Source organism: Marmota flaviventris, chromosome 10, assembly GCF_047511675.1.
Source record: "Marmota flaviventris isolate mMarFla1 chromosome 10, mMarFla1.hap1, whole genome shotgun sequence".
NCBI lineage: Eukaryota > Metazoa > Chordata > Mammalia > Rodentia > Sciuridae > Marmota > Marmota flaviventris.
Genome location: NC_092507.1, coordinates 437087 through 465000, shown reverse-complemented (window position 1 = coordinate 465000; position 27914 = coordinate 437087). Strand labels below are relative to the sequence as shown.

General features: G+C 63.1%; 4 protein-coding genes across 13 annotated transcripts in view; 2 read left to right on the top strand and 2 right to left on the bottom strand.

The window, feature by feature from the left end:
- The window catches only part of Mxra8 (matrix remodeling associated 8), a 7210-nt gene extending 2460 nt beyond the window's left edge, over window positions 1-4750 (top strand). For 2 of the 4 annotated variants that reach the window (XM_027923785.2, XM_071617240.1), the window contains 9 exons: window positions 1819-1842; window positions 1954-2256; window positions 2364-2465; window positions 2537-3007; window positions 3091-3249; window positions 3388-3427; window positions 3494-3570; window positions 3643-3723; window positions 3945-4750. In XM_027923785.2, the coding sequence (XP_027779586.1) occupies window positions 2055-2256; window positions 2364-2465; window positions 2537-3007; window positions 3091-3249; window positions 3388-3427; window positions 3494-3570; window positions 3643-3723; window positions 3945-3970 (1158 nt within the window). In that variant the 5' untranslated portion in view covers window positions 1819-1842; window positions 1954-2054 and the 3' untranslated portion in view covers window positions 3971-4750. Of the gene's footprint in view, window positions 712-1818; window positions 1843-1953; window positions 2257-2363; window positions 2466-2536; window positions 3008-3090; window positions 3250-3387; window positions 3428-3493; window positions 3571-3642; window positions 3724-3944 lie in introns of those variants that run through there. The other 2 variants (XM_027923783.2, XR_003581010.2) reach the window with 2 other exon arrangements.
- Window positions 4751-7389: 2639 nt separating this feature from the next.
- Dvl1 (dishevelled segment polarity protein 1) lies at window positions 7390-18667 on the top strand. 2 transcript variants are annotated; one of them, XM_027947598.2, is made up of 15 exons: window positions 7390-7637; window positions 13023-13092; window positions 13314-13435; window positions 13641-13744; window positions 13959-14097; window positions 14230-14323; window positions 14387-14456; window positions 14522-14661; window positions 14738-14814; window positions 14895-14962; window positions 15105-15257; window positions 15606-15737; window positions 15852-16019; window positions 16092-16298; window positions 17521-18667. In XM_027947598.2, exons 1-15 carry the CDS (start codon window positions 7468-7470, stop codon window positions 17895-17897), a joined length of 2091 nt encoding a protein of 696 aa, XP_027803399.2. In that variant the 5' UTR covers window positions 7390-7467; the 3' UTR covers window positions 17898-18667. The 2 variants fall into 2 exon arrangements, with proteins under 2 accessions (XP_027803399.2, XP_027803401.2); XM_027947600.3 differs by having other exon boundaries at window positions 7392-7637; window positions 15105-15182.
- Window positions 18668-19443: 776 nt separating this feature from the next.
- On the bottom strand, window positions 19444-22598 carry Tas1r3 (taste 1 receptor member 3). The gene is made up of 6 exons (XM_027947450.2): window positions 22408-22598; window positions 22003-22303; window positions 21121-21924; window positions 20805-21008; window positions 20558-20678; window positions 19444-20432 (listed from the first exon to the last, which is right to left on the bottom strand). Exons 1-6 carry the CDS (start codon window positions 22596-22598, stop codon window positions 19444-19446), a joined length of 2610 nt encoding a protein of 869 aa, XP_027803251.2.
- A 1441-nt stretch (window positions 22599-24039) lies between these two features.
- Cptp (ceramide-1-phosphate transfer protein) lies at window positions 24040-27901 on the bottom strand. Of its 6 annotated transcripts, none has more exons than XM_027947627.2 (3): window positions 27679-27901; window positions 25864-25998; window positions 24040-25636 (listed from the first exon to the last, which is right to left on the bottom strand). In XM_027947627.2, exons 2-3 carry the CDS (start codon window positions 25983-25985, stop codon window positions 25114-25116), a joined length of 645 nt encoding a protein of 214 aa, XP_027803428.2. In that variant the 5' UTR covers window positions 25986-25998; window positions 27679-27901; the 3' UTR covers window positions 24040-25113. The 6 variants fall into 6 exon arrangements, with proteins under 6 accessions (XP_027803428.2, XP_027803423.2, XP_027803427.2 ...); XM_027947622.2 differs by having other exon boundaries at window positions 25864-26527; window positions 27679-27900; XM_027947626.2 differs by having other exon boundaries at window positions 25864-26062; window positions 27679-27900.
- Between the last annotated feature and the right edge of the window lie 13 nt (window positions 27902-27914).

The window sequence follows — 27914 nt, the reverse complement described above, 5'->3', positions numbered from 1 at the left end:
TCTTCCAGGGGCACATAATCTGGGTCAGACTTCAGGGTCAGGAGGAGGCTCTGTCCAGGTCGACCACCTCTCTGGCCTCAGTGCCAGGGGCACTACCCTGCCTCCCTGGTTGGCTCCTCTGGGTCCTAAAGAGGACTGCGCTGCAGTGCCCATAATGCTGTTCCCAGAGAGCCCACCAGGGTCCCTGGAAGGGTGCCAAGGTCCTCCTCAGCTAAGAGGCAGAGGCAAAGGGCCATCTGGCACAGGGGCCAGTAGGTGGGAGGCAGCTCTAGTGGGGGATGCCAGAAGTTGGGGGACACAGGAGCCCCCACCAGGAAGTCCCAGATGTCACTGATACCCACATGGCCTCAGGGGTCCTACCTCAGGCTCTGTTACCCCCACAAGGACTGGGCTACTACCCCTCCCTATGCTGGCCAGTGAGTGTCCAGCCAGGGCTCCACTCCACCCTGCAGGGCAGGTTGGCTGCAAGGCAGCCCCTCCCCACCAGGCCAGCCAAGGATGGGGAGGCCAAGGGGCTGGAGCAGCGGGAGTGGGCGGGGCACAGACCGCAGGCCCAGGGCTCCGTGATGTCACGGCGGGGGCTAGGCGGGGGGAGGTGGTCGGCTGTTTTTCTGGAGAGTTAGGCTGGAGGGAGACAAAGCCAGAGGGGCTGGGCTGGCGCCATGGAGCTGCCGTCCGGCGCCCTGCTGTGGAAACTCCTGCTCCTGGAGAGTGAGTAGGGAGGCTGGGGCTGGGGTGCCAGCGCCCAGGACTCTGGGCTAACTCCCGCTGGGGCAGAGCTGCCTGTCTGAGCCTGGGCTGGGAGGGGTGAGGCGTTCCTGCAGGGAAGGGGCTAGGGTTGGGGGCCTCACAGAGATCCTCCACCTGAGGGCCTGAGGACTCAGACAGACCTCTGACAGTCCTGCCTGTGGGTCGTGGGGATGCCGGAGCCCAGAAGGGCAGGAGGCTGTGGCCAAGGTGCCTCCACAGGTCCTCCCAAACCCGACTCACCGTGGGGCTCCAGGTCCAGCCCCTCAGGTCTGCACTTCCACGGAGAAGCAGAGCGGGTCCGCAGGGGTGCCTGAGAACTGTGGGCTTGCCGGGTCTGTCCCAGCCCCCGCCAGGGCCCCTGGGCCCGCCCTGGCTGGCCTGCTGACCCTGCACATTCCTCTCTGAAGCTCTGGGCACTCGGCCACTTCTCTGCAGTAGGAACTTGGTCCTGTGGGGTGGCAGATGGGGGTGCCTTCCCTATGTCCACTCCTCTGGCTTCAGGCTCCTGACCTTGGAGAAGGCTATCAGGGCCCCATTGAGTCCTGGTTGTAGGCAGCGACCCCTGTGGTCTAAGGTCTCAGAATCCTTGAGGGCTCAAGCAAGCGGCGTGGCCCTTCCGCATGAGGATGTGAGCAGGCCTCAGGCTGAGGAGTTTGGGTGGACTCCATACACTGATGTAGTAATGGTCACCTAAGAATGGCCCCGATGACAAGCCCACACCCCAGAGCCAGCCATCAAAGGGTCAAATCCTGGCTTACATCTCAGCCCCTGGGGGAGCACAACTTCCTCACTCCCAAAGGGTAGAAGCTGTCCCCCAAACCCAGGCAGGGTGGCAGTGAGGGTAGAGGGTCTGTGTGAGGGGACTGCCCATGTCCAGCTGCAGGAGCCCCCCCCCCTGTGTCCCCACTTCTCCAGCTTTACCCCCACCACAGTTCAGTGGGCATCATGGAAACAGCCTTGTCCAGGACTTCAGGAAGGGCCCAGAAACCAGGTGGCCACAGGCTGGGGGGTGACTGGTACCAAGGCTGAGGGCACCCCTCCCCAGCTTTACTCTTCCTCTGCTTCCAGGCTTTGCTGTCCTCCTGTCCTCAGGTGAGTGACCACTCTACCCCCATCATGGGCCCAGTCCTCTTTGCATTTTTCCAGCCCCACTCCTACTAGTCCTCTTGGGCCCGAGCCTGCTGACTCTCCTTTCCCCACCAGGGCCCTCAGGGTCTCCAACAGCTGGCAGCTCGGTGGTATCTGAGTCGGCAGTGAGCTGGGCAGCGGGTACCCAGGCCGTGTTGCGCTGCCAGAGCCCCCGCATGGTGTGGACCCAAGACCGGCTGCACGACCGCCAGCGTGTGGTCCACTGGGACCTCAGCGGCGGACCTGGAGGCCCAGCGCGCCGACTTGTGGACATGTACTCTGCTGGGGAGCAGCGCGTATACGAGCCGCGCGACCGGGGCCGCCTCCTTCTGTCGCCCTCCGCTTTCCACGACGGCAACTTCTCACTGCTTATCCGCGGTGAGGAGAGGGAATCCCGCGGGGTGCCCAGGGAATGCGGGCTGCCGGGGCGCGAGCGTGGCCGGGAAAACTCACGTGGCGGTTCTCTCCCTGCGGGCCGGGAGCAGCGGTGGAGGAGGGCGACGAGGGGCTGTACACCTGCAACCTGCACCACCACTACTGCCACCTCTACGAGAGCCTGGCCGTGCGCCTCGAGGTCACCGACGACCGTGAGTGGGCCCTGCGCGCGGCCCCCCGCCCCTCCCGCCGCCGGACGCTGACCGTCCCCTCCCCTCCGCAGCCCAAGCCGCACGCGCGTTCTGGGACGGCGAGAAGGAGGTGCTGGCGGCGGTGCGCGGCGCGCCCGCGCTGCTGACCTGCGTGAACCGCGCGCACGTGTGGACCGACCGGCACCTGGAGGAGGCACAGCAGGTGGCGCACTGGGACCGGCAGCCGCCGGGGGTGCCGCACGACCGAGCCGACCGCCTGCTGGACCTGTATGCGTCCGGAGAGCGCCGAGCCTACGGGCCGCCCTTCCTGCGCGACCGCGTGGCGGTGGGCGCCGACGCCTTCGCCCGCGGGGACTTCTCGCTGAGCATCGACCCCCTGGAACCGGCTGACGAGGGTACCTACTCCTGCCACCTGCACCACCACTACTGCGGCCTGCACGAGCGCCGGGTCTTCCACCTGAGGGTCACTGAGCCCGCCGCGGGGCCGCCTCCGCGGGCCTCGCCCGGCAACGGCTCGGGCCACGGCAGTGTCCCTGGCCCAGGTGAGGGCGCCCCCCCCCCCCCCCGGCGGGCGGCAGTTTTCCTCCCCGGGTGCCTGTGCCTGACGCCTCCCTCTGGCCCGCAGACCCCACGCTGGCGCGAGGCCGCAGCGTCATCAACGTCATCGTCCCCGAGGGCCGGGCCCACTTCTTCCAGCAACTGGGCTACGTGCTGGCCACGCTCCTGCTCTTCATCCTCCTGCTCATCACTGTGGTCCTGGCCACACGCCAGCGCCGCCGCGGAGGTGAGGCGGGAGCGTTCCAGACCCAGGGGCTCAGGGATGCTGCGACCCCGCGGATGGCGAGCCCAAGTGCGGGGGGCGGGGGTGGCTTCCTCGGGGAGGGGCCAGGCTGCCCCCAACACCGTCTCCCTCCATCGGCAGGCTACGAGTACTCGGACAAGAAGTCGGCAAAGGCCCCAGGGTGAGTGCCGCCTCCCGCCCCGCCCCCGCCCAGGCCGGCCACACCTCTAACCTGCTGCCTCTCCAGGAAGGATGTAAATTTGGCGGAGTTTGCTGCGGCCAAAGAGGACCAGGCTCCTTACAGGAGTGACGACATTCAACTAGGTAGGCCGGACACCAAGGCCCGGGCTGGGGAGGGCCCCCCCGGGAGGACCTCACCCTGCTCCCCCCATACAGATTACAAGAACAACATCCTGAAGGAGAGGGCTGAGCTGGCCCACAGCCCCCTGCCTGCCAAGAGCATTGACCTGGACAAAGGTGAGCACTGGGAGGGAGGTTTCTGCCACCCCTCTGCGGACCCAGGCAAAACCCCAGCCTACTCATTCCCAGGACCCCAAATATGGGCTCCAGCAAGCCTCATGGGTAGAAGACCCTCACCATCTCTGCTCAGGAGTCTGAGAAGTTCTGTAGAGTGTCTGCTCTTAGTTTTCCACGGAAGGGGGCAGAGAGTTGACACCAGCTTTTCTGTTGGCTTCCAGAGTTCAGGAAAGAGTACTGCAAATAAAGGGAGCCTGGGCTCCTGGCTGGCCAGCAGCTCTGCCTTGGAGGATGTCCCCTGACCTTGCCATGCTCACCGGGCTCCTTTCCAGCGGCTGGCCCGCTTGCTTTCCTGGAACTTGGTCCAGACTGGCCAGAGTGGCTGCCCTCACTCCCTCTTCCAGGAATAACCCTCATTCTCCTAGGGACTCTGCCACAGTGGCTGCCACACTTTGGCCACCTTTGTCCACTGGTGGCCCTGTCCCCACTTCTGCCACAGCCAAGATCCTCGATGTTCACCAAGCCTTCAGGCCCTCCTGGCTTCTCCCTGCTAGGGGCAGGAAGATGTTCAGAGAAGCTCAGTCAGAACCTGGTGGCTTAGGAAGCTGGGAGGCTGGCACATCCCCTTTTTTCAGGGGAGCTCTGTGCCACTGTGAGCCCCCAAGGGCCTGTCTGAACTGCACTGCCCAGCATCCCTTCTGGGTGCTGCCTGATCTGTGCTGGGACTGAGGACTCCAGGCCCTCTGTGCTGCTTTGGGCCAATGGGGCTACCCCTTGGCTCTGCCTCTGCTTTTGACCCTTTATCCAGCTTTCTCTCCCTTTTTTCCATGGCCCACTTGACAGTCACTGGGCTCCTTACGACCTTGACCAATGCCCCTCCCCGGGCTGGAGTCTGGGGCTGGGGCCACATCCTGGCTTTTGTTTTGACTGAGGATAGAGTTGGGGGTGAGGACAATTCTATGTGCTGCCACACTTGGTCTTGTTGGGGGTTTTGCCACATCACAATAAAGGCCACATTTGACTTTTAGACTCGGCCCAGGTATGTCTACAAAAGTGTCCATCGGTCCCCCCAGGAACTCCTAAACAAGTGTTCTTACTCTCCTTGAAGTGCCACAGTTATGTCCCTCCCTGCAAGTGGAAGGTCTGGGTCCTCTTAGGAGCAAGTGTCCTGGAAAGGGGACATTGGACCCAGTTCTGCTGCTTACTTCTGACAGTGAAGGGGTCTCAGTTCTTCTGTTTATTTGGACAGTGGGGAGGGAAGCACATGAGGACAGAGGGGACCACGTTTGTAAGTCCTCTGAGGAGCAGACCTGGAGTGGATAGGACGGCTTCACCAGGATGCAGGTCTGACACTGGATGGAGTGCAGGAGATGGGCAGAAGAGTGGCGCTGCAGGGCCTGGCCAACAGGGGCTTCACTGGCCCTCCGCTCAGCCTCTGGCTAGGAGCTGACAGTGTGCTCTTGGCACAAACATGGGGTATAGGTGAGGGGAGAAAGTATGCACAGAACTGAATTGCCACCACGGCCCCTCCTCTAGTGCCCTCAGAATAGTGGGGGCAGAGCTGGGCACCGTGGCACATGCCTATAATCCCAGTAGGTCAGGAGGCTGAGGCAGGAAGATCGCAAGTTCAAAACCAGCCTCAGCAACTTAGCAAAGGCCCTAAGCAATTTTGGGAGACCTTGTCTAAAAAAACAACAAAAAAGGGCTGTGGGATTTGTTTCACTGGTGCCCCTTGGCCCTGTGTTCAATCCCTGGTACGAAATATATATATATATATTTAGTGGGAGCAGGAAAGGGTGGCAGTCACCCTCAAGGATCCCACAGTGCCAAGGTATGTGGGAATGCTGGCTTGGGGAGGTGCTCCTCTCTTCCAGCCTAGTAGCCTGTGGCCCTACTAGTGCCTACACTGTCACTGGACAAGCCCTTCCTGCAGGGGCTCAGGCTCTGGCCACACACTCACCCAGTGGGGCCCCAGTGTTGGCATCAGCCTCAGGCCTCTGGGTACTGTCCTCTTCTACAACTGGGGCTAAATGTTGGGAGCTAGAGGGCAGCCAGCCCCAGTCCCTGACTCAACCCACAGCTGTTTGTGTCCAGCCTACGGGGCTCTCAAGGCAGGGACTGGTTTCCTCTTTCCTTGGGCACCAGCAGAGACCTTTCAGGGTCAGATCATCCAAGGCCATCCTGCCTGTTTCTTCAGGTCACCTCCGGGGAAACTAAGGCCTGAAGGGAGAGGGCCTGCCTCCAGGTGATGGGGAGGTGGTGCCCAGGATGGCAGAATCCTGCTAGTCCTACCCATCAAAGCTGAAGTTACAGGGGCCAGGACACTGGGCCTAGGCTATACTGGGGACTTCTGTCCAACTTCTGGGTCTTCCAGGCAGTAGTGGGGTCTTTCTTTGTGTTGGTCCAGGGCCTGGGATGACCACCACGAGGCAGATGGGAGAGTCCCAGGTCACAAGGGGCTTGACACATGCCTTCCCCCATCATTCCTACTGCATCCTAGGATTGCCCCCATTCTGGCCAGCCTGGGACTCCTTCTAATGGCCCGGAATCTTTCTCCTGGAGTGGGGGCAGGGAAAGCCTCCAGGCCAGCAGAGCAGCAAATGGCTGGACCCTTCACAGCCTGGGGGGTGTACTGGGTCTTCCTTGCCCTGCAGAGGACCTCAGGCTGGCCCAGTCTACACAGGACAAACTTCTTCTGGCTCAGCAGCTGCCAGAGCACCACACCTGGACACCTCTGTGCACACCCATGGCCACGCGAGTTCTCCACCCGCGTGAGCAAGCATTCACTTTGCCAGAGTTTCCTGGAGCACCCATGGGACCCGGAAGTGGGCGGACGAGTTTGGGGCTAATGCCAGGAGCAGAGTAACCGAGTGCTGCTGGCTCGGTGTATGACACAAGTATCTTCAGCTTCCTGCGGTGCACCTCACAGGCCGCCAGAGTGACCGGACGCCTCTGAACTCTGGGCACCCAGGACCCGTGCATCCTCGGGAGAGGGTGGACGCTTCCCCTGGTCCCAGTGCATCTCCGATGGGGTGGGGGGGGGCGCGCCTTGGCCGGGGGGAGGGGCCTCCCTTTGACAGCTGGGGACGCGACGCGCAGGTGGGGGCGGGGCTTCCTGGGAGTCCCTCCGCGAATACCCCGGGCGCGTCAGTCTGTCCGGGTACCCCGACTCCAGGACTGAGCTGGAACTGAGGCCGGCGCACGTGTTGGGGGCGCCCCGCGCGTCTGGCCGGGGACCCCGGGCCCGGGCGCAGAGTGGCGCAGGGCGGGCGGCGCCGGGGCGAGCGAGCCGGGAGCTAGCGCGGGCGTGCATCCAGGGCCCTCCACCCGCCCCGCGCGCCCGCCCGCCCGCCGGCCGCGCCCCGCCCGCGCGCAGCCCCGCCGCCCCGCGCGTGCGCAGCCCCGCCCGCCCCGCCGCGGGCGGCCGGTGACGTCAGCCGGCTCTCGGGCGCCCCCGCGGGCCGCGCGCTCCGGCCGGCCGGCGGTCCTTGAACGGCGCGGCCCGAGGGGGCGGCGGGCAGCAGCGGCCCTTCGTGCTGCGTCCGTCGCGCTCGCTCCCGGGCCGGCGGCGGATGGGCGGCCGCGGGCCGCGGGGCAGCGACCGGAGCGCGGGCGGGAACCGGGGGCGCGCGGGGGCCTCGGCGCGGCCGGGCGGGGCGCGGGCCGGCGGGCGGGGAGCGCGCCCCGTGTCCGAGCCGCGGGCCGGGCCCTGAGCGCCGCGCGGGCTCGCGCCGCCGCCGCGCCATGGCGGAGACCAAGATCATCTACCACATGGACGAGGAGGAGACGCCGTACCTGGTCAAGCTGCCCGTGGCCCCCGAGCGCGTCACGCTGGCCGATTTCAAGAACGTGCTCAGCAACCGGCCGGTGCACGCCTACAAATTCTTTTTCAAGTCCATGGATCAGGACTTCGGGTCAGTGGGCCGCGCGGCCTGGGCGGGCGCGGGAGGGCACCTGTCTGTGTGGGGCAGGGCTCGGGGTCTGGGCTGTCAGCGATCCCGGGCGCCCGCGGCCCAGCTGCGCCCCCGCGCAGGGTGTGTGCAGGGCCAGGGTCTGCTCCGACACCTTAGTGGCCCTGGTTGGCGTGTGCACCTATCTGTCTGCCAAAATTGGGACCCTGGGGCCCTGACTGCCAGCGGGCGCCGGAGAGCTCCGAATGATGGGCAGGTGGGGACCCTGGCTTCCTGAGGGCAGTCTAGCTGGTCCCCTGTGCCCTGACAGTCCATCCCAAACCTAAGTCCCTTCTTTTGATCCTGGTCGGGCTCAGGGCATGCTGTTCTCTGTGGGGTGGGAACCAGGGCTGAGGGCAGATCTGGGGGGTGGTGCTTCATGGAGGCTGGGGTCAGGGGAGGGTCAAGCCTGGAGGAGTTGGGTGGGACAGGTCACCCAGAGAACACCCCCAGTTGGGATTGGGAATGCGGGGTGGGTGCAGTGGGGACCCCAAGCAGTCTGCTGGGACTTGCAGAAGTTTCTGGAGTCAGGGCAGGCTCCTCCTGGCTGCCTTTTTCAAGGCACCTGGACAGTTCAGATTGGAGCCACCCACCCTTCCCTGAGGTTCCTGGATGCTGGGTCTTGGTCCCTCCTGGCATTCCTGGGAGAAGCCCAGGCTGTCAGCTGACTTGGGCATCTGGGAGCGGGAGTGCTGTGGTGGCCTTCCTGGGAGAAGGGACTTGCCACTGGTGCTGAATTGGGCCTCTGGGACTGGGAGCAGGAGGTGGCTGTCCAGCAGGGCCTGACCCGGCTCAGCCACAGAAACCTGAGTCTCCCCTCCGCATTGCTAAGGGGGGAGGACTAACTGAGGCCCTGTGGGCCTAGCAGGTGTGCCTGGTGCCCTCAGGCAAGCAGTGTCCTTGTGTATGGCCATGTCTTGGGACTTTGACATTGAGGCCATTTCCTGGATTCTGTGGTTGCACAGTCCCTGGGCAGACCCAGTCAGGTCAAGCCTGGGCCACTCCGTGACTGACTCTGGGGGCGGGGGCGCTGAGAGTCTTTTTGGACTTTCTAAGTAGGAGAAGCTGAGGGGAGGGTGCGTCCTTGGCCGTCCCCAGCGTGGGTGCTCCTGCTGCCTGAGGTCAGGGCCTGGGGTGCTCAAGCCTGGCCTGCCGCCTCTGGCTGGGCGCCCTCACACTGTCCTGGAACTCCTCTGAGCCTGGGCATCCCTGGCTTCGAAATGGGGTGGAAGAAAGGGCGCTTTGGTTTTTAACTTAGTTTATTAATTTAACTAAAATCAAAGTCACAGATGCTCCTCTGTATAAACTCATGCTCCCAGGAAGGGTGTGGTGAGGAGGGTGTCCTACCCCTAGGGGCCGTCTAGAGCCACTTGGGGTGCATCTCTCAGGGACCCACTCAGTCCTGGCTCCCTGGGGGCTGCCACCACACAGCAGTGGCAGAGCCTCTGCCCTCATGGAGGAAGGGTGGCTGATTGGGGTCTTGAATCAGGGCATGCTGTTCTCTGTGGGGTGGGAACCGGGGCTGAGGGCAGACCTGGGGGTGTTTGGGCAGGCTTGGGAATGGCTATGGGTGGGTGTAGAGAGAAGGCAGAGAGCTTAGAGGCACAGCCTGGGGACCTCAGGTATCCATGAGAGTTGGGTGGCAGAGGGAAGGTCAAAGGTCAAGGCTGGGCTGGCATGGCAGTGAGCAAGCAGACAGGGTGGGCTCACCTTCTTTCTTCCTTGCCTCTTGGCTGATAGTCTGGTGGTCTCAGGAGCCCGAAGGAGGACTTCTGTCAGCTGCTTCCCTCCTCCCGAGTTCTACCTGCAGAGCTCCAAGCTCCACTTAGTCTATAGAATCATTTATTTTGTGGAATAAATTTCATATGGGAAGGGCTGGCCAGTCACTCACACTCTAGCATGAATGAGCACTGGCCTAGAAGCTTACCTAAATGTCAAGTGAATCTAGTTTGGTTTTGGGGGTGAGAAGGCAGGTCCTGACTGTGCTGCCAGGCTGGACCCAGACTGGCTACTATGAGGAGTACCCTGATAAGTCTGGGTCTCCTGCCTCAACCCTAGTCCACTGTGGGCTAGTCCTGGGTTCCTTGAGCTTCCGCTGACCACATTTGGCCACAAGTAAGGAACAGAGCCTCCCCTGGGCTGGGCTGCACTCCCCACATGGTGTCTTTGGCCCATCAGGTAAGGGTACCCCCACTCCAATGACCCCGGACTTAGGGGCAAGGCCTCTGTTGGGTCCCACAGAAGTGCCCAGTCTTGGGTCTGATGACTGGAAGTGCAGGGTAGGCATCCAGGCAGAGGAGTAAGGGTAGTGACCCAGGCCCAGAGACTGGGGATGGTCCTGGCAAGGTTAAGGGCTGGGAGCCCTTGGTTCCATGGTCACATGTCTATGGGCACAAGTGTTCTGATGGAGCCTCATGGCCCAGAGGGCCCAGAATGTCTGAGCACCTCTTCCTCTGCTCTCCTCAGCTGAGCCATCTGGAATCAGTGACTTGGCCTCTCTGTACCTCTTGTAGCTCCTTGGTGTTAAAAGTCTGGGTAGTTGTGGCACATTGGCCAGCTGTGGGGACTTTGGGCCTATGTAGCTTCAGCCTGGGGAAGTGCTGCCTGCCGGGCAGGTGGAAGAGCCAGCAGCTCTGGGTTTCACAGCTGAGTGTGGGAGCCTGTGGCTGGTGAGACCCCAGCCCTGGGATAAAGGCCTGGTGCACCCCAAGGCCTAGTGGGGGTGGGAGCCTGACTCACAGGTACCCACAGGGACCTCCTTGAGGGCTCAGGACGGCTCTGCACTGCCCCTTCAGCTCGTTCTGTGGGGGAGGGGGTGCACTGGAGCCGCACTGCTGGGGAGGCTGGCCGATGGTTTGCTGTGGTCTCTGAGAGTCTGTGGTCCTTCTTGGCCAGTCGGTGCCAGGCTCTGAGAACGCTGCCTTAGCGCAGACTCCTCCCTGGGGTGGGTCAAAGGGCGGCAGGCAGAACCCAGCAGCCACAAGTTTGAGGTTAACCAGGGTTTCCTTAGGAATTCTAGGTTGGGGTGCTCTGGGTGGCTGCCCAGGGGTCAGCAGGGCAGCTGAGGCCATTGCCACCTGAGAGGCCAGGTTCACAAGCAGTCTAGGGTATCGAAGTATGGCGGTAACTTCTGCTTCTCACTAGTCCTGACCCTGCTGTGCTCCTGGGAGGTTGTGCTGGCTGCTGTGGGCAGCCTCGCACACTCACTCTCACACTCTGCCCGGCCCCGCCCCCCCGCCCTAGGGCACCACATCCAGGTAGAAGACAGGACTTGGGTTGTACAGACTGGGAGGGCTGGGGGAGCAGAGCTGCTGGGCCCTGGGAAGAGCTGCCACGTGGGCAAGAGCCATACCTGAGGGGGCCCTGCTCCTCTGGGGGCCCTGGCTGGGGAGGCCCGGGAGAGGAGTGGGCCTGCAGGGGACCAGGCAGCCTGCCTGAGGTGGTGCTGGGGTTGCTCCTGTTCCCAGGGGTGAGTCAGAGAGGGCTGGGACTTGGGTGTGGCAGGGAGAAGCTGCTAGGCCCACTGGGGCCATTGCTGGGCTAAGGTGGGGACTCTTGCTGGGGTCTGCTATGGATAGGTTCCCAAGGACCATCGGTGGCAGTGGGTGGAGCCCCAGGGCCCTCAAGGGCTCCCCTGTCCCACCCTCAGCCGCCCCAGGGCCAAGAGCTTCTCTTGAGACCTCCTGGCCAGCCAGGGATGGGATTGCAGCTCTCTTGAAGGCTGGCCCAGTTCTGCAGGGTGTGGCCAGTGAGTAGAGACATGGATACTGAGAGGGTCCTAAGAAATGACTCTGTCCACTGGGTGTACACCTCATTGGCATGGGGCCCTAGGAGGCACCTGGGGGCAGTAGCAGGACCACAGAGGGGTGTACCCTTCCCTCCCATGCTGGTCCTATCTACCAGCCACTCTGCCCTAGGCCTGGGGCCTCATCTCAGTGGGTGGGTAGGCTAGGCCTTGCTTCCGGGGTAGGTGAGGGGGTGGCCAGTTCCTCAGGGGCCTCCTGCCACCTGCTGCCGCCTGGGGCAAGCTGGGTGGAGGTGTCCTGGGGCCATTGGACTTGGAGTAGCAGGCAGGGGTGGCCCTGTCTGGCATTAGGCCCACCAGGCCAGGAGGCTGCTTCCTGCCAGGTGCACGTCCAGCCTTTTCTCCCGGCTCCTGTTTCTCTACTAAGCTGAGTCCTGGGTGTGGAAAATCCCACTGTGCTTGGCAGAGCGCAGGGCCAGGTGCTGGGATAGCTGGGCCCTGGAGGCTGCATTCTGGGTGTCTGGGCCGCAGCCCCTTCCCAGCTACCCTTGCCCTGTGAGCCCTGACCCCAGGTCACTTGGTCTCCCTGTTTGCACTCTCTCTGCAGACTGCTTGGGTGCCCTCAGCCCAGGGGGGCAGCATTAATACAGGGCTGGGCATTGGTTAATGGGTATAGCCAGCATCTGGTCAGTTCTGTCCCTGATTATTCTGGTCCTCAGTTGCGGGAGACCATGGACCCCTGAGAGTTGGAGCTGGTCTAGTGCACATGGGTCTGTTTTGTCTCCCTGGCTGAGTGGATGACCCAGGAGAGCAGCAGACTGCCTTTAGGCCTGTGTGCCTTCTCTGCCACCCCAGTCTGTAATAGGCCTGGCCGTCCCTGCACCTTGCTGAGGCCAGCTGTGCACCCAGCTCTGCTCTGTGCTAGGGGTGCAGGGAAGGACCTGGTGCAGCACTGAGCAGGGTGAGACCACATCATGTGGCCCAGACCCCACGGAAGCTGGAGAGAAAGGGCCCCTCTGGGAGACCCTGGGGACCAGTAGGGGGGCAGTGGCTGCAGGCAGGACCGGAGTGCAGGGCGTCGGCTGATGGGAGGCTGATTCTGGAATGGTCATAAGGCAGAGCTGTGTGATACACATGGGTTTGGGATGAGGGGTGTGGGAGAGCCAACGGGGCCCCTGAGTGCCATGTGGCCGTGGTGAGAGGCTGCTGGGTGGGCATCTGGGGACCCAGGACAGGGTGCAGGGCTGTAGGTGGGCCTGGAGCTGAACCAGCATCACCCTGGGTAGGTGTCTGAGATGGGGCCAGGGAAGGGCAGGGAGCTTGGGAGCCAGGCTCTCTCTCAGGAGCCTCACCCTCCTAACCCCTTGCCTGCTCCGGGCTGGCAGTGTGACCTGGGGGTACAGGGAAACCCTGGCCTGACTCTGTGAACTGTCAATAGCCACTGTCCCCAGTGTTGGGGGGTTGGGACCAATGGAGGATAACAAGACCCCATAAGAGTAGAATCTGCTGGGTAGGGCACCCAGAGATGGCATCTGTGGTGTGACAGGCACCCCAGTCTCTGTGTTGGGCCTGGGGTGGGGTCTCATGGCCTCGTCTGCCAGCAGGGTGGTGAAGGAGGAGATCTTGGACGACAACGCCAAGCTGCCCTGCTTCAATGGTCGCGTGGTCTCCTGGGTGAGCCCCTGGATGGTCTGTTGGAGGCTCCTGGGGGTGCCTGTGTGCTATCCTGGGAGTGATCAGCAGGGGCAGTGTCCATGGTGGGGGCTGGTGCTTTCCCTGGGGGGAGAAGGCAGGTGTGGGGCGGGGTGAGGGAGGGTGGAGGGATGGCCCTCATGTCCTGGGTACCCTGGTCAAGAAGAGGGAGGGTGTCCTGAGCCCCCGCTCTCCCTCCACAGTTGGTCCTAGCTGAGGGTGCTCATTCAGATGCAGGGTCCCAGGGAACTGACTGCCACACAGACCTTCCCCCACCCCTCGAGCGCACAGGTGGCATTGGGGACTCCCGGCCACCCTCCTTCCAGTAAGGATTCTGGTTGGGCCAAGCCCTGCTACTCGCGTACCTGCTGCCCAAGGACCACCTTCCCAGAGGGAAGGAGCTGTCACAGGGGCAGGGCACACATGGGTTGGGGGGTCAGGGGCTCACCTGGTGCAGGGGAGGATCTGGAAAATATCTGAGGCACTGGTGGCCTGGCCTGCCCTGTCCCACCCCCTTCTTGTCCGCACAGCCCAAATGTGGCCAGCAGTCGTGATGGAATGGACAATGAGACTGGCACGGAGTCCATGGTCAGTCACCGGCGGGAGAGAGCCCGACGGCGAAACCGAGAAGAAGGTACTATAGCTTTGTCTGCCATAAACCCCCAGGACCCCCAAGGTCCTGCCAACACCTACTTAGCCCCATCCAGAGGAGGTCAGGCCCCAAGCCTGGTGACCCCCACGACCCGGTCACCTCACCAACTCTCAGACTACAGGAGCTGGAGGTGCAGACTGCTCAGGCCTAGCACCCCTGGGCCATGTGTTCAACTTCAGCCCTGCTGCCCCCACAGCTGCCCGGGCCAATGGGCACCCGAGGGGAGACCGGCGTCGGGACCTGGGGCTGCCTCCAGACAGCGCGTCCACAGTGTTGAGCAGCGAGCTGGAATCCAGCAGCTTCATTGACTCGGACGAGGAGGACAACACCAGCCGGTGGGCAGGGGCGTGGCGGCAGTGACCGGCTGGCTGGCTGCGGAGCTCCTGCCCGGTGTTTGCTCAGGCCCCGGCCACGAGCACAGGGCCTGGGCGCCCGTGCCGGGCCCTGACCTCTGACCCTGCCACCAGGCTGAGCAGCTCCACGGAGCAGAGCACCTCTTCCCGGCTTATTAGGAAGCACAAGCGTCGGCGGCGGAAGCAGCGCCTGCGGCAGGCGGACCGGGTAGGTGGTGGGCAGCCGGTGGGGGGCGCGGCTCCTGCAGCGGCTCACCAGGTCCCTCCACAGGCCTCCTCCTTCAGCAGCATCACCGACTCCACCATGTCCCTGAACATCATCACCGTCACGCTCAACATGGGTGAGGCTTGGCGCCGGGCTGGGGGGGCGGGCGGGGCGGCCAGCTGCTCACGGCCCCTCCCACAGAGCGGCACCACTTCCTGGGCATCAGCATCGTGGGCCAGAGCAACGACCGGGGCGACGGGGGCATCTACATCGGCTCCATCATGAAGGGCGGGGCCGTGGCCGCGGACGGCCGCATCGAACCCGGCGACATGCTGCTGCAGGTGCGGGCCTGGGGCTGGGCGCTGGGCCGGGTGGGGTGGCCCCCCGCCGCGCTACCCTAATGCCCAAGCCCCGCAGGTGAATGACGTCAACTTCGAGAACATGAGCAATGACGACGCTGTGCGGGTGCTGCGGGAGCTCGTGTCCCAGACGGGGTGAGGGGCGTTTCCGCGGGGCGAGGGGCCTGCAGGCGGGAGGGGGTGCGGGCCTCACCCACGTGACCACCTGCCCGCAGGCCCATCAGCCTCACGGTGGCCAAGTGCTGGGACCCGACCCCCCGCAGCTACTTCACCATCCCGAGGGGTGAGTGGCCCCACGGGGCGGGGGCGGGGCGGGGGCGCCAGAGCCAGCCTGAAGGGCCTCTCTCCTCTTCCCTGTGCCCTGCCCTCCCGACCTCGCCCATCTGCCCATCACCCTTCGTCTGCTGCCCCGCGGTGGCCGTCAGCTGACCCGGTGCGGCCCATCGACCCTGCTGCCTGGCTGTCCCACACGGCAGCGCTGACCGGCGCCCTGCCCCGCTACGGTGCGAGCCCCTGCTCCAGCGCTGTCTCCCGCACCAGCTCCTCCTCACTAACCAGTTCTGTGCCCGGCGCCCCGCGTGAGTGGCAGCTCCCTAGAGCCCGGTGGGAATCCACGGCCGAAGGGCAGGGCCTCCCAGCCTGGAGCCCCTCCCTGCTCGTGCTGCCTGGGGCCCTTCCCGGGTGGGGGTGTGTGTGGCCCTCTGCTTTCTCCGCCGGTAACACGACTAATGCCCTGAGCTTGCAGGGAGGTGGCCTTGGGGAAGGGAAGAGGCTGTCTGGTGCCTGGTCCCGTTTGTGGGGCAGGGTGGCCTTGCCCAGGTCTGGCCCCAGAACGGGCTGAGACACAGGCCCCCACCTGGCCCCTGCCCACTCCCTGGTCCTGCCATGTGTTGCCTGCCCGTGGCTGAGGGAGCTGTGTCCCGCAGAGCTGGAGGAGGTGCCCCTGACGGTGAAGAGTGACATGAGTGCGGTTGTCCGGGTCATGCAGCTGCCGGACTCGGGGCTGGAGATCCGGGACCGCATGTGGCTCAAGATCACCATCGCCAACGCCGTCATTGGTGAGTCCCTACTGAGTACGCCTAACTGGCGGTGCGGGCAGGGGGCTGAGTCTGCTCCTCTGCAGGGTGGGTGGCCCAGAGTGACCTGGCCTGACGCAGCGGGCGTGGGGCCAGGGGCGGATGTGGTGGACTGGCTGTACACCCACGTGGAGGGCTTCAAGGAGCGGCGAGAGGCCAGGAAGTACGCCAGCGGCATGCTGAAGCACGGCTTCCTGCGGCACACAGTCAATAAGGTCACCTTCTCTGAGCAGTGCTACTACGTCTTCGGGGACCTGTGCAGCAGTGAGTGAGGCTGCGTGGTGGGCTCACCCCACGGCCCTGTGCCACCCTCACCCACCCCCTCTCTCCTGCCAGATCTCGCAGCCCTGACCCTCAACAGTGGCTCCAGTGGAGCCTCCGATCAGGACACCCTGGCCCCGCTGCCCCACCCGGCAGCACCCTGGCCCCTGGGTCAGGGCTACCCCTACCAGTACCCAGGGCCCCCGCCCTGCTTTCCGCCTGCCTACCAGGACCCTGGCTTTGGCTACGGCAGTGGCAGTGCTGGCAGCCAGCAGAGTGAAGGTGAGCGCTCAGGCCCCGCCCCGCCCCGCCCCGCCCCGCCCCGGCTCCCTGCCCTGCTGCTGCCCTTGCCCTCCCGCTGCGTGCCTGCTAGGGGCAGGCTCCTACCTGAGCCAGTGCTGGGGGACAGGGTCGAGTCCCATAGGGGACCTCAAGCACCTGGAGGCTTGGGTGCTTGTGCCTGGCGGGGTGGGGGCTGGTGCTCCAGGTGTGGCAGACAGGAGGCTAGGAGGTGGTGTGACGGGAGCGGGGGTGGGGGTGGCTCCAGGCATCAGACCCTGGGACACAGGAGAGGACAGACCATGTCTCCTCTGGAACCTGCAGTTCAGCAAGGAGACAGTGCCTCAGAAGACCCTGCCCCAGGGCCCAGAGGACACGGGAGTCCCCAGGGAGTTGGCTTGCTAGAGCAGATGTGTGAGGCCACATTGAGCACAGTGAGGCCCATGGCCATGCTTGCAGGGTCTGGGAGAGTTGCAGGTAGCCAGCCCAGGGGACCCAGAGAAGGATGGGAAACGAGAGGCGGGCCAGAGGGTGGCAGTGCCCAAGGGGAAGCTATTGGGTATCCATGAACCCTGGACAGGCCCTTGCAGCCATCCAGCCCTACCCAGCTCTGGTCAGGCCTCGCTGGTGGCGGGTGTGAGTGCCCGGCTGGTGTGTGACTCATGTATCCCTTGCTTTGTGCTGAGCAAGCCTTAGACTGAAGGACTAGCGGAGTGGACCCTCGGGGCCGGTAAGCCAGGGTCCCCCCCGGCGTCCCTCTCAGCGTGTCCCCAGCCAGCCTGTGTCCTCAGGTTCCCACCACTTCCTGGGAGCCCAGGAGAGGGGCTGAGCCAATTAGCTGTCCAGGGCCCTGGGACTGGGTGGACAGAGGTCTCCGGGTGGGAGCCCAGGACTGCTGACACGTCGGCCAGGACACAGGTCTCTGCTGGTGCCTCAGTCACTCGGCTGGAGACCAGCCCTTGGTCTGAGCATTGGGGTGAGGTGTGGGCACCACACTGGCTTGTGCCCCTGTTGCCAGCCACTGCCCTCTTGCCTTTGCAGCTGCTCCTGCTTCCTGGGGTGGGGCCAGCCCTGCCCTGTGTCTGCATGGCTGTCCCTCACATCCACCTGCTCAGACCCCCCCCGTCCTGCCCTGCCCTGCCTGCCTGCCTGGGAGCAGCCAGGGGTCCTGGAAATGGCCAGGCCTAGCTGACCCTATCATCCTTCTCTCCCTTCTCGCCCCCAGGGAGCAAAAGCAGCGGGTCCACCCGGAGCAGCCGTCGGGCCCTGGGCCGAGAGGAGGAGCGCCGGGCAGCTGGCGCCAGGGGCAGTGGCAGCGAGTCAGACCACACGGTGCTGAGTGGGTCCGGCGGCACTAGCAGGCGGGAGCGACCGGTCAGCCAGCTCAGCCGGGGCAGCAGCCCCCACAGCCAGCTCTCAGCCGTTGCCCCAGGGCTCCCCCCACTACACCCCCTGACCAAGGCCTATGCAGTGGTGGGTGGGCCACCTGGTGGGCCACCTGTCCGGGAGCTGGCTGCCGTCCCCCCAGAGTTGACAGGCAGTCGCCAGTCCTTCCAGAAGGCCATGGGGAACCCCTGTGAGTTTTTTGTGGACATCATGTAACTGGCCGCCTGTGCCTTCAACCCTGCCCATGGGGGGAACAGTGGCCCCTGCAGGAGCTCTGTGGGCCTACGTGGTGGAGGCTGGCCAGGGGTCGTGGGAGCAGGCTGGAGGCGAGGGCCGAGATCAGCCCCATCGCTGTGATCTGGCATTTCCTGCGGTAGAGCGGCTTGTATCTGCAGAGCCTGGTGGGGGAGACCATCTCTGTCCTTGGCCTGAGCCTCAGGGACCCTCTGACCCCCTCCTTGGAGGTGACCTCCCTTGGGGATGAGGATGCCCTCTTTGGCTTCATGTTGCTCCCACTTCCAGAGCCACGTGAAGGTGGGCCTGAAGCCTTCCTCACCCAGTGCACAGGCCTCACCTGTCAGCCCAGGTGGGGACCTCGAGTGGCAGGGTTAGAGCCCCCAGACCCCTCTGGCTGCCCAGAGTGGGGTCTAACTTATTTATTTATTGCCAGCCTGCCCACTCTGGGGGAATGGCTAGTCAGCTGTCCCCCTCCCTGCCCAGCTGGGGGTGGCTGCGTATTCCCCTGCCCTCCTGGGACCCAGAGAGGAGGGGAGCACAGGCTGAGCCTGGAAGCGTGTGGTGGATGGTGGGGGGCAGGTCAGGGGGCACCCTGCGCACCGGGACTCCCTTGGGGCCGTTGTGCCACTGTCTCGGCACGCCCCGCTCTGCTCACTGCGCTGTAGATACTGTGTCAGTCCCGCGTCTAGTTCATGTAGAGCTGCTTCTGTGTAAATGCTATTTTAAACACTAAAAAGCATTTAATTTTATGGGACTTGTGTGTGAGCCATGTCCCTTCACTGGCTGGGTTTCGGCAGGATGCAGGGCCCAGCCTGGAGCTGTCCCTGGTCTCTGACCCGAGGTCCTGGACAGCTGCTGTCCCCCGGCTCCTCTGTCTGTGAGGCTCTGTCCCTGGTGCTGGATGGCAGCAGGGGTCCTGGCAGCAGTTTTCTGTCCTTGGTGCTGGCTCCTGGCTTCAGGGGTCCCAGTGGCCAGCGCTGGCCATGGTGCTGACCCCCACCTCTGCCTGGGCTCTGTCCATGGTGCTGGCTTGGGTAGGCCAAGGAGAAAGGAGGCCCTCTCTTCCCTGAGCAGCCCTCTGCCCTGCTGGCCCTCCCATCCTGCCCTGGTCATGTGCTCATGCCCACCTTCCCCGCCTTTCACACCTGCAGGGGGCTAGGTGGAGGCCCCAGGCTGGATGCAGCCAGGTGAGCAGTACGCTACCTGGCTACTGGTGACTGGAAAGGGCTTTGCAGAGTTCACGGTGTGGCTGCAGGTCTGAAGGCACCCTCTGTGGACCACCTCCCAGGATGGTGGGCCCAAGCCTCCTGGTCAGACCTTGGTTGGCAGAGTCAAGGACAAGGCTTGCATCTGATGCCCTGGGGTGGGGTCACAGGCCCTCTCCCATTTGGTACAGGCCTAGGCATCACAGTGGGCTCAAGGTTTGCAGACACTTGGGGTCAGAATCCAGAGCTTGAGGGTCTTTGTGGGGGCACAGTCTGGGGGGCTGCTGGGTTTGGGGCTATCTGTACTAGGGCTGGAGTCACTAGGTATGAGGGTGTGGGGTTAAGGGTCCCTCGTTTCCCTGAGGCCCCTCCCTACTCCCACTCCTGCCCCTGTCCCTGGCATCCCCAGGACCTGCCCCCAGGAAGAACTCAGGAGTGTTGAGCCTGGGCCACCACAGGAGCAGGTAGCATTTTGGTAGGTGGAAGGCAGCTAGAATGCCCAGGGCACAGAGGAGGATGGCACCCATCTGCACAGCAGGCTGGTAGACCACCTGCACATTGGTCAGGAGGGGCACGAAGGAGACCCAGGTGATGAAGTAGGCTAGCATGGCAAAGGTGAGGCCGCGGGCGTGGTTGTAGCGGCCAGGCTGACTCTGCACCAGGAAGGTGCCCAGAAAGCAGAGGAAGGCCAGCGAGGCGTTGGTGATGTGCACCAGGCCCAGGCTGACCCAGGAGCGCATGTGGCAGTGCACCAGTGCCTCGGTGGGCAGCACCCTCCAGTCTGTCATCACCTCTGGTGTGAAAGCCACCAGGTACCAGGCACACAGCACGGCTTCCGTCAGTATGGCCAGAAGCACCACCAGCCAGGCCCAGGGACCCCGCAGGCAGCCATGCAGCCAGGTCGCCCAATTTGGTGGCAGTTCTGACTCCACAAAGGTCTCTGCTGCCTTTAGGAAGAGTGTGCTCAGGCAGCCAGTGAGTGGGAGGTGTGCCAGTGGCTGCTGGGCAAGGCAGCTGGCTGGGCCTGGCCGGCCTGGAAACAGGAGGACACTGAGGCAGACGAGTCCCAGGCAAGCCAGGCCAAAACAGGCCCGTGGCCCACCTGAGGCCTGAACCAGTGGGCTGTCCCAGTGGCAGACAAAGAGACCTAGAGCAGCCAGTGTCAGGCCCAGCACCAGGCTGAGCAGCAGGAGCAGCAGGAGCACAGTTGGCTCCCCCCATGCCAGGAATCTGGGCCTGCGGGGAAAACAGCGCGTACTCCGCTCTGGGGACCACTGGTCCTGGCCACATGGGGTGCAGACGAAGTCATCTGTGGGAGGGTAGGGGAGAGGGTGCTGGGATCACAGGCTCCCCAGCCTGGCCCTGCCACGGAGCCAGGGCTTTCAGGACTCTCCCCAGGCTCTGGGCCGTGCAGACCTCGCCAGGGCAGCTCACCTAGGCTCTGCCGGTAGTTGCCTGCCTTGCAGTCCACGCAGTCGTAGCAGCAGGAGTGGAAGCCCTTCACGCGGCGGACTTGGCCCTCTTCACACTGCCGAGAGCACTGGGACGCAGGCACCTGGGTGTGGGGATGCAGTGTCTGGCTCCACCCACGGGCACCTTGAGACCCAGAGACTCCCCGTTCCCGAGACCGGCCTGGCCCTGGGGCACCACTGTGGTGGGGACCCGGGTGCTTCATGCTCACCTGGTTGCCTGGCATGTGCCAGTGCATCTGTGAGGGCTGGAGCCAAAGGCTCCCATTGAAGGTGCCCACAGTGTGCAGCCTGGGTGTCGGCTTCTGCCACACCCACATCTTCAGGTCATACTCCATGTCCACGTTCCCCTTGGAGTCGAACTGCAGTGCCAGGCCTCGAGCACGGAAGCTCATGTTGTACATGTTCTCCAGGAGCTGGGGGATGGGGTAGGGAAGCGGGGCTGACCCATCAGCTACCTCCAGCTAAGATGGGTGTTGGCCCTGTCCAGTAAGGGGCCAGCACTGAACCCTGGAGCCCTATCCTCACCTGCCAAGGTCGCACAGGCTCCCGTGCAGGGCAGCGCGTGGGGCTGCACTGCAGCGTGTTGTGGAGGGCCTGAGCCACACCGTGCACGGCTGCATAGGTGGCGAAAATCTGGTGGTGCAGCTGCCCAGCTGACAGGTTCTGCAGCAGCCCCGTCGACAGGTTCCGCAGGGTAATGTGGTCACACTGGGGGCAGCGTGGCCCTACCACGTGCTCCTCCAGGTCTGGTTTAGCATCCAGAGAGGCACAGAAGGCTGGGTCAGAGGCCAAGGCTAGGTGCATCTCCACATACTGGGAGAATTCGGGCAGCTGGGCACCCCGCTGCAGAAAGCCAAGCACAGTGCCCACCTGGGCAATGCCAGGCAGTGTCATGACCAAGTCTGAGGTCAGCCAGGCCTCACTGGCCACCCACACCTTTGGCGAGAGGCTGTGGTAGACACTGTAGCGCAAAAGGGCGTGGGCAGCCTGGGAGGAAGCAAACAGCACCACCACCTGCACATTGCTCTGGTTCACCTGGCGCAGCACGTCCAGCACCTTACCCAGCTGCAGGGTATCAGCGCCAAGGGGCGGCACCAGGCCCTCATGTGCAATGCAGATGTTCTGGGCGTTGGCCAAGCCTGAGAAGATGCTCAGGCCCTCCCGGCCATACTCATCGTCACTGCCCAAGGCAGCCACCCAGTTCCACTCAAATTTCTGCAGCAGCTTGACTACGGCCTCCAGCTGCACCCGGTCACTGGGCACCGTGCGGAAGAAGGACGGGAATGTGTCTCGGTTGCTCAGTCGGTCCATGGTGGCCCCGTAACTGACCTGTGGTGACCGAGAGACCCTTGGCGTGAGGGCTCCCTCAGGCAGGGCCCATGGGGGACACAGGAGCGGCAGGCCCACCTGTGGCATGAGGAAGAAGCTGAAGAACTTGCCCGTGATGAGGGCCAGCTCTGACGAATGGGGCCCGATGACTGCCAGCACGCGGGGCTGGTACTGCGTGTAGTTGCAGTAGGCAGCAATGCTGCTATTGCCTGCCTCCGCCAGGAACATGAGGCTGGGCTTCATAGTGGCCATGGGCTCTGAGCATGTGTCGAAGAGGTCATAGCCCAGGTGCAGCCCGGGCAGCAGGGTAGAACTGTTGTTGATCTCCTCCACAGCCATCTTCACGGCCATCACCAGGAACAGGCCAAGGGATGAGAACCTGAAGCCACACAGGGCTGCAGGTGGCTGCACCTCATCCCTTCCTGGGAGCACCACAGACCTGGGCACACACCCTCCCTCTGCCCCAGCTGCCCACCTTCATACCTGGTGCACACAATGCCACTGGGCCGTGTCCTGTGGCGGAGGCCGGCCTCCTCGGCTGAGCCCAGGGGGAAAAGCCCACCCAGCACGTAGTCTCCTTGCATCCTGAGTTGCCGTGACAGGCACAAGGAGGTCCCCGTCCCAAGGCCCAGGAGAGCTGCCAGGAGGAGGCCTAGCACAGCCAGGCCTGGCATGGTAGGCAGCTACTGCCAGCAAGGACAAATGGGTGTGCCAGACAGGAGCCCCAGATGTAAAGCCCAGGGGGAGGTAAAAGATTTGTTTAGCAAATCCAGCACCACGCCCACCTGCCAATCCTCCAGGGCCCCCAGGAACGTCGTGATCCAGGCCTTGAAGGTTTGTGCTCCTGAACTTACCGTGACATCACCACTGGGCTCTCTGGCCAGCGGTGACCTGGCAGCCAGCTGAGGCCTGTATCCTGCTTATACCAAGACCCTCATCACCCCCATTCCTGGAGCAACCTGCCAGACTAGAAGAGAGGAGGTGTCTAGGGCCCTGGGGTCTCAAGTGACTGGGAGAGAGGCAAGAGGTGCCATATCCGGGGGGGTTCTCTCTAGCTCTGGGAGTCCTGGCTTCCAATTCAAGCAGCACTGTCAGCAGTTAGGAGACTGCAGCGATGGCCTTGCCAGGCCTACAGACCAGCTGGGAGATAGCCAGGCCTCTGCCATACCACTGGGGTGTGAAATGGGTCTTGGGGTGGAGGCTGTCCAGGAGCAGGACGGACCCCTTGAGGATCTGGCCATTCCCTCTGTTGGGGATCTGATCCCTGCAAGCTGTGGGAACCCTATTCCTACTATGCCCACTCAGCTAACTCCTGGCCCAGGTACTCTCACCTTGACTGATATGTAGGTACCCCCTTTGGGGACAGATTCATGCAAACGAGGGAGGAAAGGTCATAACCAAATGGACTGGAACAGCTGTAGGCACCCTGGGCCTCTTCTCAGCCTGAGTCTGCGAGGCCCTTGGGCGGAGCACTGGGAGGAGCTGGGGGAGAATGGGCTCCACTGGGCCCAGCACAGACTTATGGGAGGTGGAGCCGGCCAGTGCCTCTTCACTGTTGCATGGCAAGGGGCCCAGAGTGCACACGTGGGCACCACACACACAATGCACCTGCAGCCTTGCTCTCTGGCCAGTCCCAAGTGGACCCTGACCTTGTGGGGAGTGCCAAGAGGACCTTGCCCAGTGTGCATCCTCTTCCTGTCCAGCTGGCTGTCCTGGCAGAGAGCAGTCCCCACCTACATTTGGCCCTGGCCTGGGAAGACCTTTCTCTTCCAACATGTGTAGCTTCAGGCCTGTCCTTCCTACCCAGCCTCTCGTGTAGGTGACCCTGGGTGTCAGATTTCTCCCGGTAAAATGGGGATGATTTGGTCTTCATGGCGAGGAATCAAGATAAAGCCTTCAGAACAAGCACAGGCAGCATCCCAGAGCCGGCTTCTGCCCTGGGCATGCCTTGTGTGCTCATGGTCAAAAAAGCCTTTTGAGTTCTTGGGGTTGGGAGCACAGGCCTAAGGCCTGTCTGGAGTCAGGCTTCTCCATGCCCTTGCAGATTACCTCCATGGTCATCCCCAAAGTAACCAGGCACCTGGAGTACCCAACACCCCACCGTGGAATGCCATAACTAGTCCCATGAGCATTGTTTATTATGTTGGACAATATCACCCATATCACTTTCCAAAGGGCCAAGCACACCCTGGAAGCTGCATTCACGCACATCTGCTGTACTGCGAACACTGTCCCTGTGGGTTGGTGAAGAGCAGTGGGAGTGACCAGGCCCCTAAGCATTGCATGATGGCTGGATGGTGTGGCCATCTGATAACTGTCAGCTAGTTAAGGGGGTCCAGCCCCCTCCTAGTCTGAGCACCCCCGCATCTCCTGAGCACTGTGGGGAAAGGCGGCAGAGCAGGGGCAGAGGGAGTGCCTGGCTCCACCCAGTGGTGTTGGGCCATGCTGCGGTGGCCTGCAATGGTATCTCTGCAGGAGACATCCACCTGGGTCCCTCCGGGGAGCTCAAGCCCTCCTTGCAGGAGCTATTTAGATAGCTGGGAAGGTCTTTCGGCTCAAGACTTCAGCTTCCAGGTGCCAGTGCCAAGGACGTGAAGGCTCTGGTTTGCTCAGCACGCAGACAGGCTAACAGGAGGCAGGTAAAGGACTGGGAGAGTCCTCAGTGCCCAGACCCTGCCCAAGGTTCTCATTCTGCCTCGGGATAGCCAGCCAGGGTATGGAGAGGACTCGGGCAGCTTGGCCTGCTGTGTCCGAGGCCTGGCCTAGGACAAGCATGGGAAGTATACATGTGGACTGGGCATACTGGCCGGAGCAGCACAGAGCCTTGGTGCCCAGGGACCTGTGTCCTCACACCATTTCACAGAATCCACACATAGCAGTAGGGCAGTCACCAGGCTGTTGCTCATGCAGGATTATGCGCTCCCACCACCTCCAGTCTCCACACCTCAGTGAGGCTCGAGACTGAGCACTCTTGTAACTGAGGAGGGTCTCATTCTGGGCCAAGAGGAGGGCTTGTGCCACCTCTCCTAGGCCAGCTGCCTGCCTTTCCTGTCAGCTGATGGCTCTCAATAAGCTCAGCTTGCAGGGGTGAGGGTGGCACCCAGAAAGCTTTGTTGTGGAGTGCCTGGGCCCTGGCTGCCCAAGTCCAGCTCTCCAGCAGGGGAAGCCCACCCAGCCTGGGAGTGGCCACTATGGCAAGTCCAACAGGGAGTGTTCTGCATAGACTTTCTGGGAGACATCGTACACACGCTCGATGAAGGGCAGGGCTTCGCCCAGCATCTCCACAGCGTGCTCCGGGGACCCCACGTTCATGGCCTCAAGGAAGATCTTGCGTGTGGGCAGGGTGCAGAAGGCCACGGTGACTGCCTGGCGCACAATCCAGGGGTGGTAGGCGGCCAGAGAGGCATTGTAGGAGTCGGTACAGAGTGCGGAGGTGCGCGCGTCCTCAGGGCTGGTGCGCAGGCCCTCCAGGAACAGTTGTAGCCAGCGCAGAGCTCGGTGCAGGCGCAGCAAGGTCCGGCAGCCTGAGGTTGGGTGGCGGGAGCGGCGATCGAGGTCCACCAGCTTATTGCCCACCTCGTAGGCCACCATGGACTGCAGGCTCACGTAGTGCTCATGTTGGGGGCTGCTGCGTAGACGCTCCATAATCTGCAGCTTGGAGACCACATCCTTTGAGATGAAGGAGAAGACGGTGCCTAGGCTATTCAGAAACCTGTGCAGCAAAGACAGAACTTGTGGTCTCACCCAAACCCAGAGTACCCAACCTGTTCCAGGGACACCACCCTCAGACTGTGGGCACATGTTGGCCCAGAGGCAGGGGTGAGAAGACTGGCAGAGAACAGCCCACCGGCATGCCTGCTCTGTGCCCTGGCAAGTGGATTCCGTCAGGGAAAGCTGCTAACTTGGGGACCTCTGTAGGAAGGTGCCCTGTGCACGCACCTGACCAGCCCCTTCCAGCCGGCGATGTAGTGGTCCAGCAGTACTTCTTCCTCCTCGCTGAGACATTGCTGGAAGCTGACCAGCACAACCTTCAGGTTGAACTCCGCCTCCAAGCCATCCATTTTCTAACACGAACTAAAACAGTTCCACACAGAGCTTGTGGGTCCTCTGCTGGGTCAGCTCTCTCTGTAGCTCATTTCTTTCAGGGAGGTGGGAGGATGGAGGAACAGTTGAAATAGCTGGGGTCCTGCAACTGTCTGCCCATGACGAAGCCCCATTCTCTTACGCTGAGTGCCCCCTCCCCAGAGCCACAGGCTCTCTCACAGACCCGACGCAGACTGACCATACCCACAGACTTGGGCATGGCTCCTCCTTGTCATTCATGCCACTGACTCAGGTCAGCCCCTGACCCGAGGACCCCCAGCTGCCTCCTGTTTGCAGCAGGCCCCTCTGTCAAGGCTTCCTGCTTATTTGTTTTGATTTCTTTCCCTAAAATCCCTGTTTCACAGTGGGGAAATCCTTCTGAGAGACAGGCGCTACCTCAGCATGGTTGCACCTGAAGCCCCCTGTGAAGGCAACATTCTGATGAGGAGTGTAGATCCTAAGAGAAACTCGGACTCTGAGACAGTAGGCACTTCTGACACAGCAGACGAGGAGACAGATACTGGGGAAAACAGAGATAGGAGCGCCAGAGCAGGTGGGAGGGTGGCTGGGCAGACTAGACTTCTCTTCCTTGCTTGTGGCTGTACTCTAAGGCCAGGGTACAGGCTGTGGGGCCAGCATCTGCTGCACAGGTGGACACCCATCTTTCCTCCTGCTGTTGGACCTACACACATTCCATACAGAAGGGTGGCTCGGCTAAAGGTCTTACCACATTCAGAAGACTGCCACAGGCCCTACCCAAAGGAACACTCCAGGGAACATTCTGGAAATGGTCCAGGATCAAGTTCTCAAGGTGGGAACAGGCTCTGGATTCTGCTTGTGTCTCTGAGGTCACTCCACAGACATCCCAGTGTCCACACCTTGGTCTGCCTCCAATCACCCCAGCACCCACCTTCCTGGGTGCCCCAAGGGCCTGGGGCTCATGGCAAACCTGTGGGGGTGCTTCATGGGCTCTGGGTACCTGACTGCGTCTCACCTATGTCCAGGACGAACACTCACCCCACCAGGGGCTGGAGGTTCCTGTGCCCCTTGATGCTGGGAGCCCTGTCTGGCCTCCCGACCTGAGAGGCTGACAGGAACAGGACAGCTGGATCTCCACACCGGTTCTGTCTTCCACCCACAAAGTCCTTCAGCTCTGAGGAAAACACTCTGCACCCTCTGCCCTTCCCGCCGCCCAGGCTGACCCAGCCTCCTGGGAGCCAGTGCGGGTGGAGAACCAGCAGGTTCCACGGGTTGGGCTGCCTGCTGGGTCAGGGTGGAGCCCGAGCAGATGGCTCACAGTGTCTTCAGGTGTGGAGGGCTGCAGAGCCTGGGCCTCAGGGCTCCTCCCCTCCCTCAGGGCCTAGTGCTGTTCGCTGAGCAGATGCCTCCAAGACCCCAGGGGTTCCTTCTTGGCCACCCAGTCTCCTTCGGGGTCTAGCCTTCCCGCCCAGAACCCGAGCCAGCAGCAGGACTGCCAGGGGCCTCTCAGCGCTGTGCCGGGAGGGGTGGGAACAGGAAGGGCCGTGTCTGTGCAGCCGGGAGCCGGCAGCCTGCCAGTTCCCTGAAGGTGGAGCAGGATACCTCTGAGCCTCCCCCGGGGAAGATAGGGCCGGGCAGGAGGGCAGGCTGGACGTCCATCAGCACGTCCCCTCTGGCACCTGCAAGTCTCACCTAGCAGTCTAGCAGGCACCGGGCTGGCGGGTCTCGGCTCCTGCTGCGGGACTTAGGGCGCGGCAGAATCCGGATGGCGGGGAGGGTTGACCACGGCCGCAGATCTGCGCGGCGGGGCGCGGCGCGGAGCGGCTGGGGAGCCGGCTCCTCGCTCGCCCCGCCTCCCCCGCGCCGGCTCTCACCAGTTACGAGGCTGCCTCACCTCTCCTAACCTGCGGTTGGGCAGGTGTGGCGAG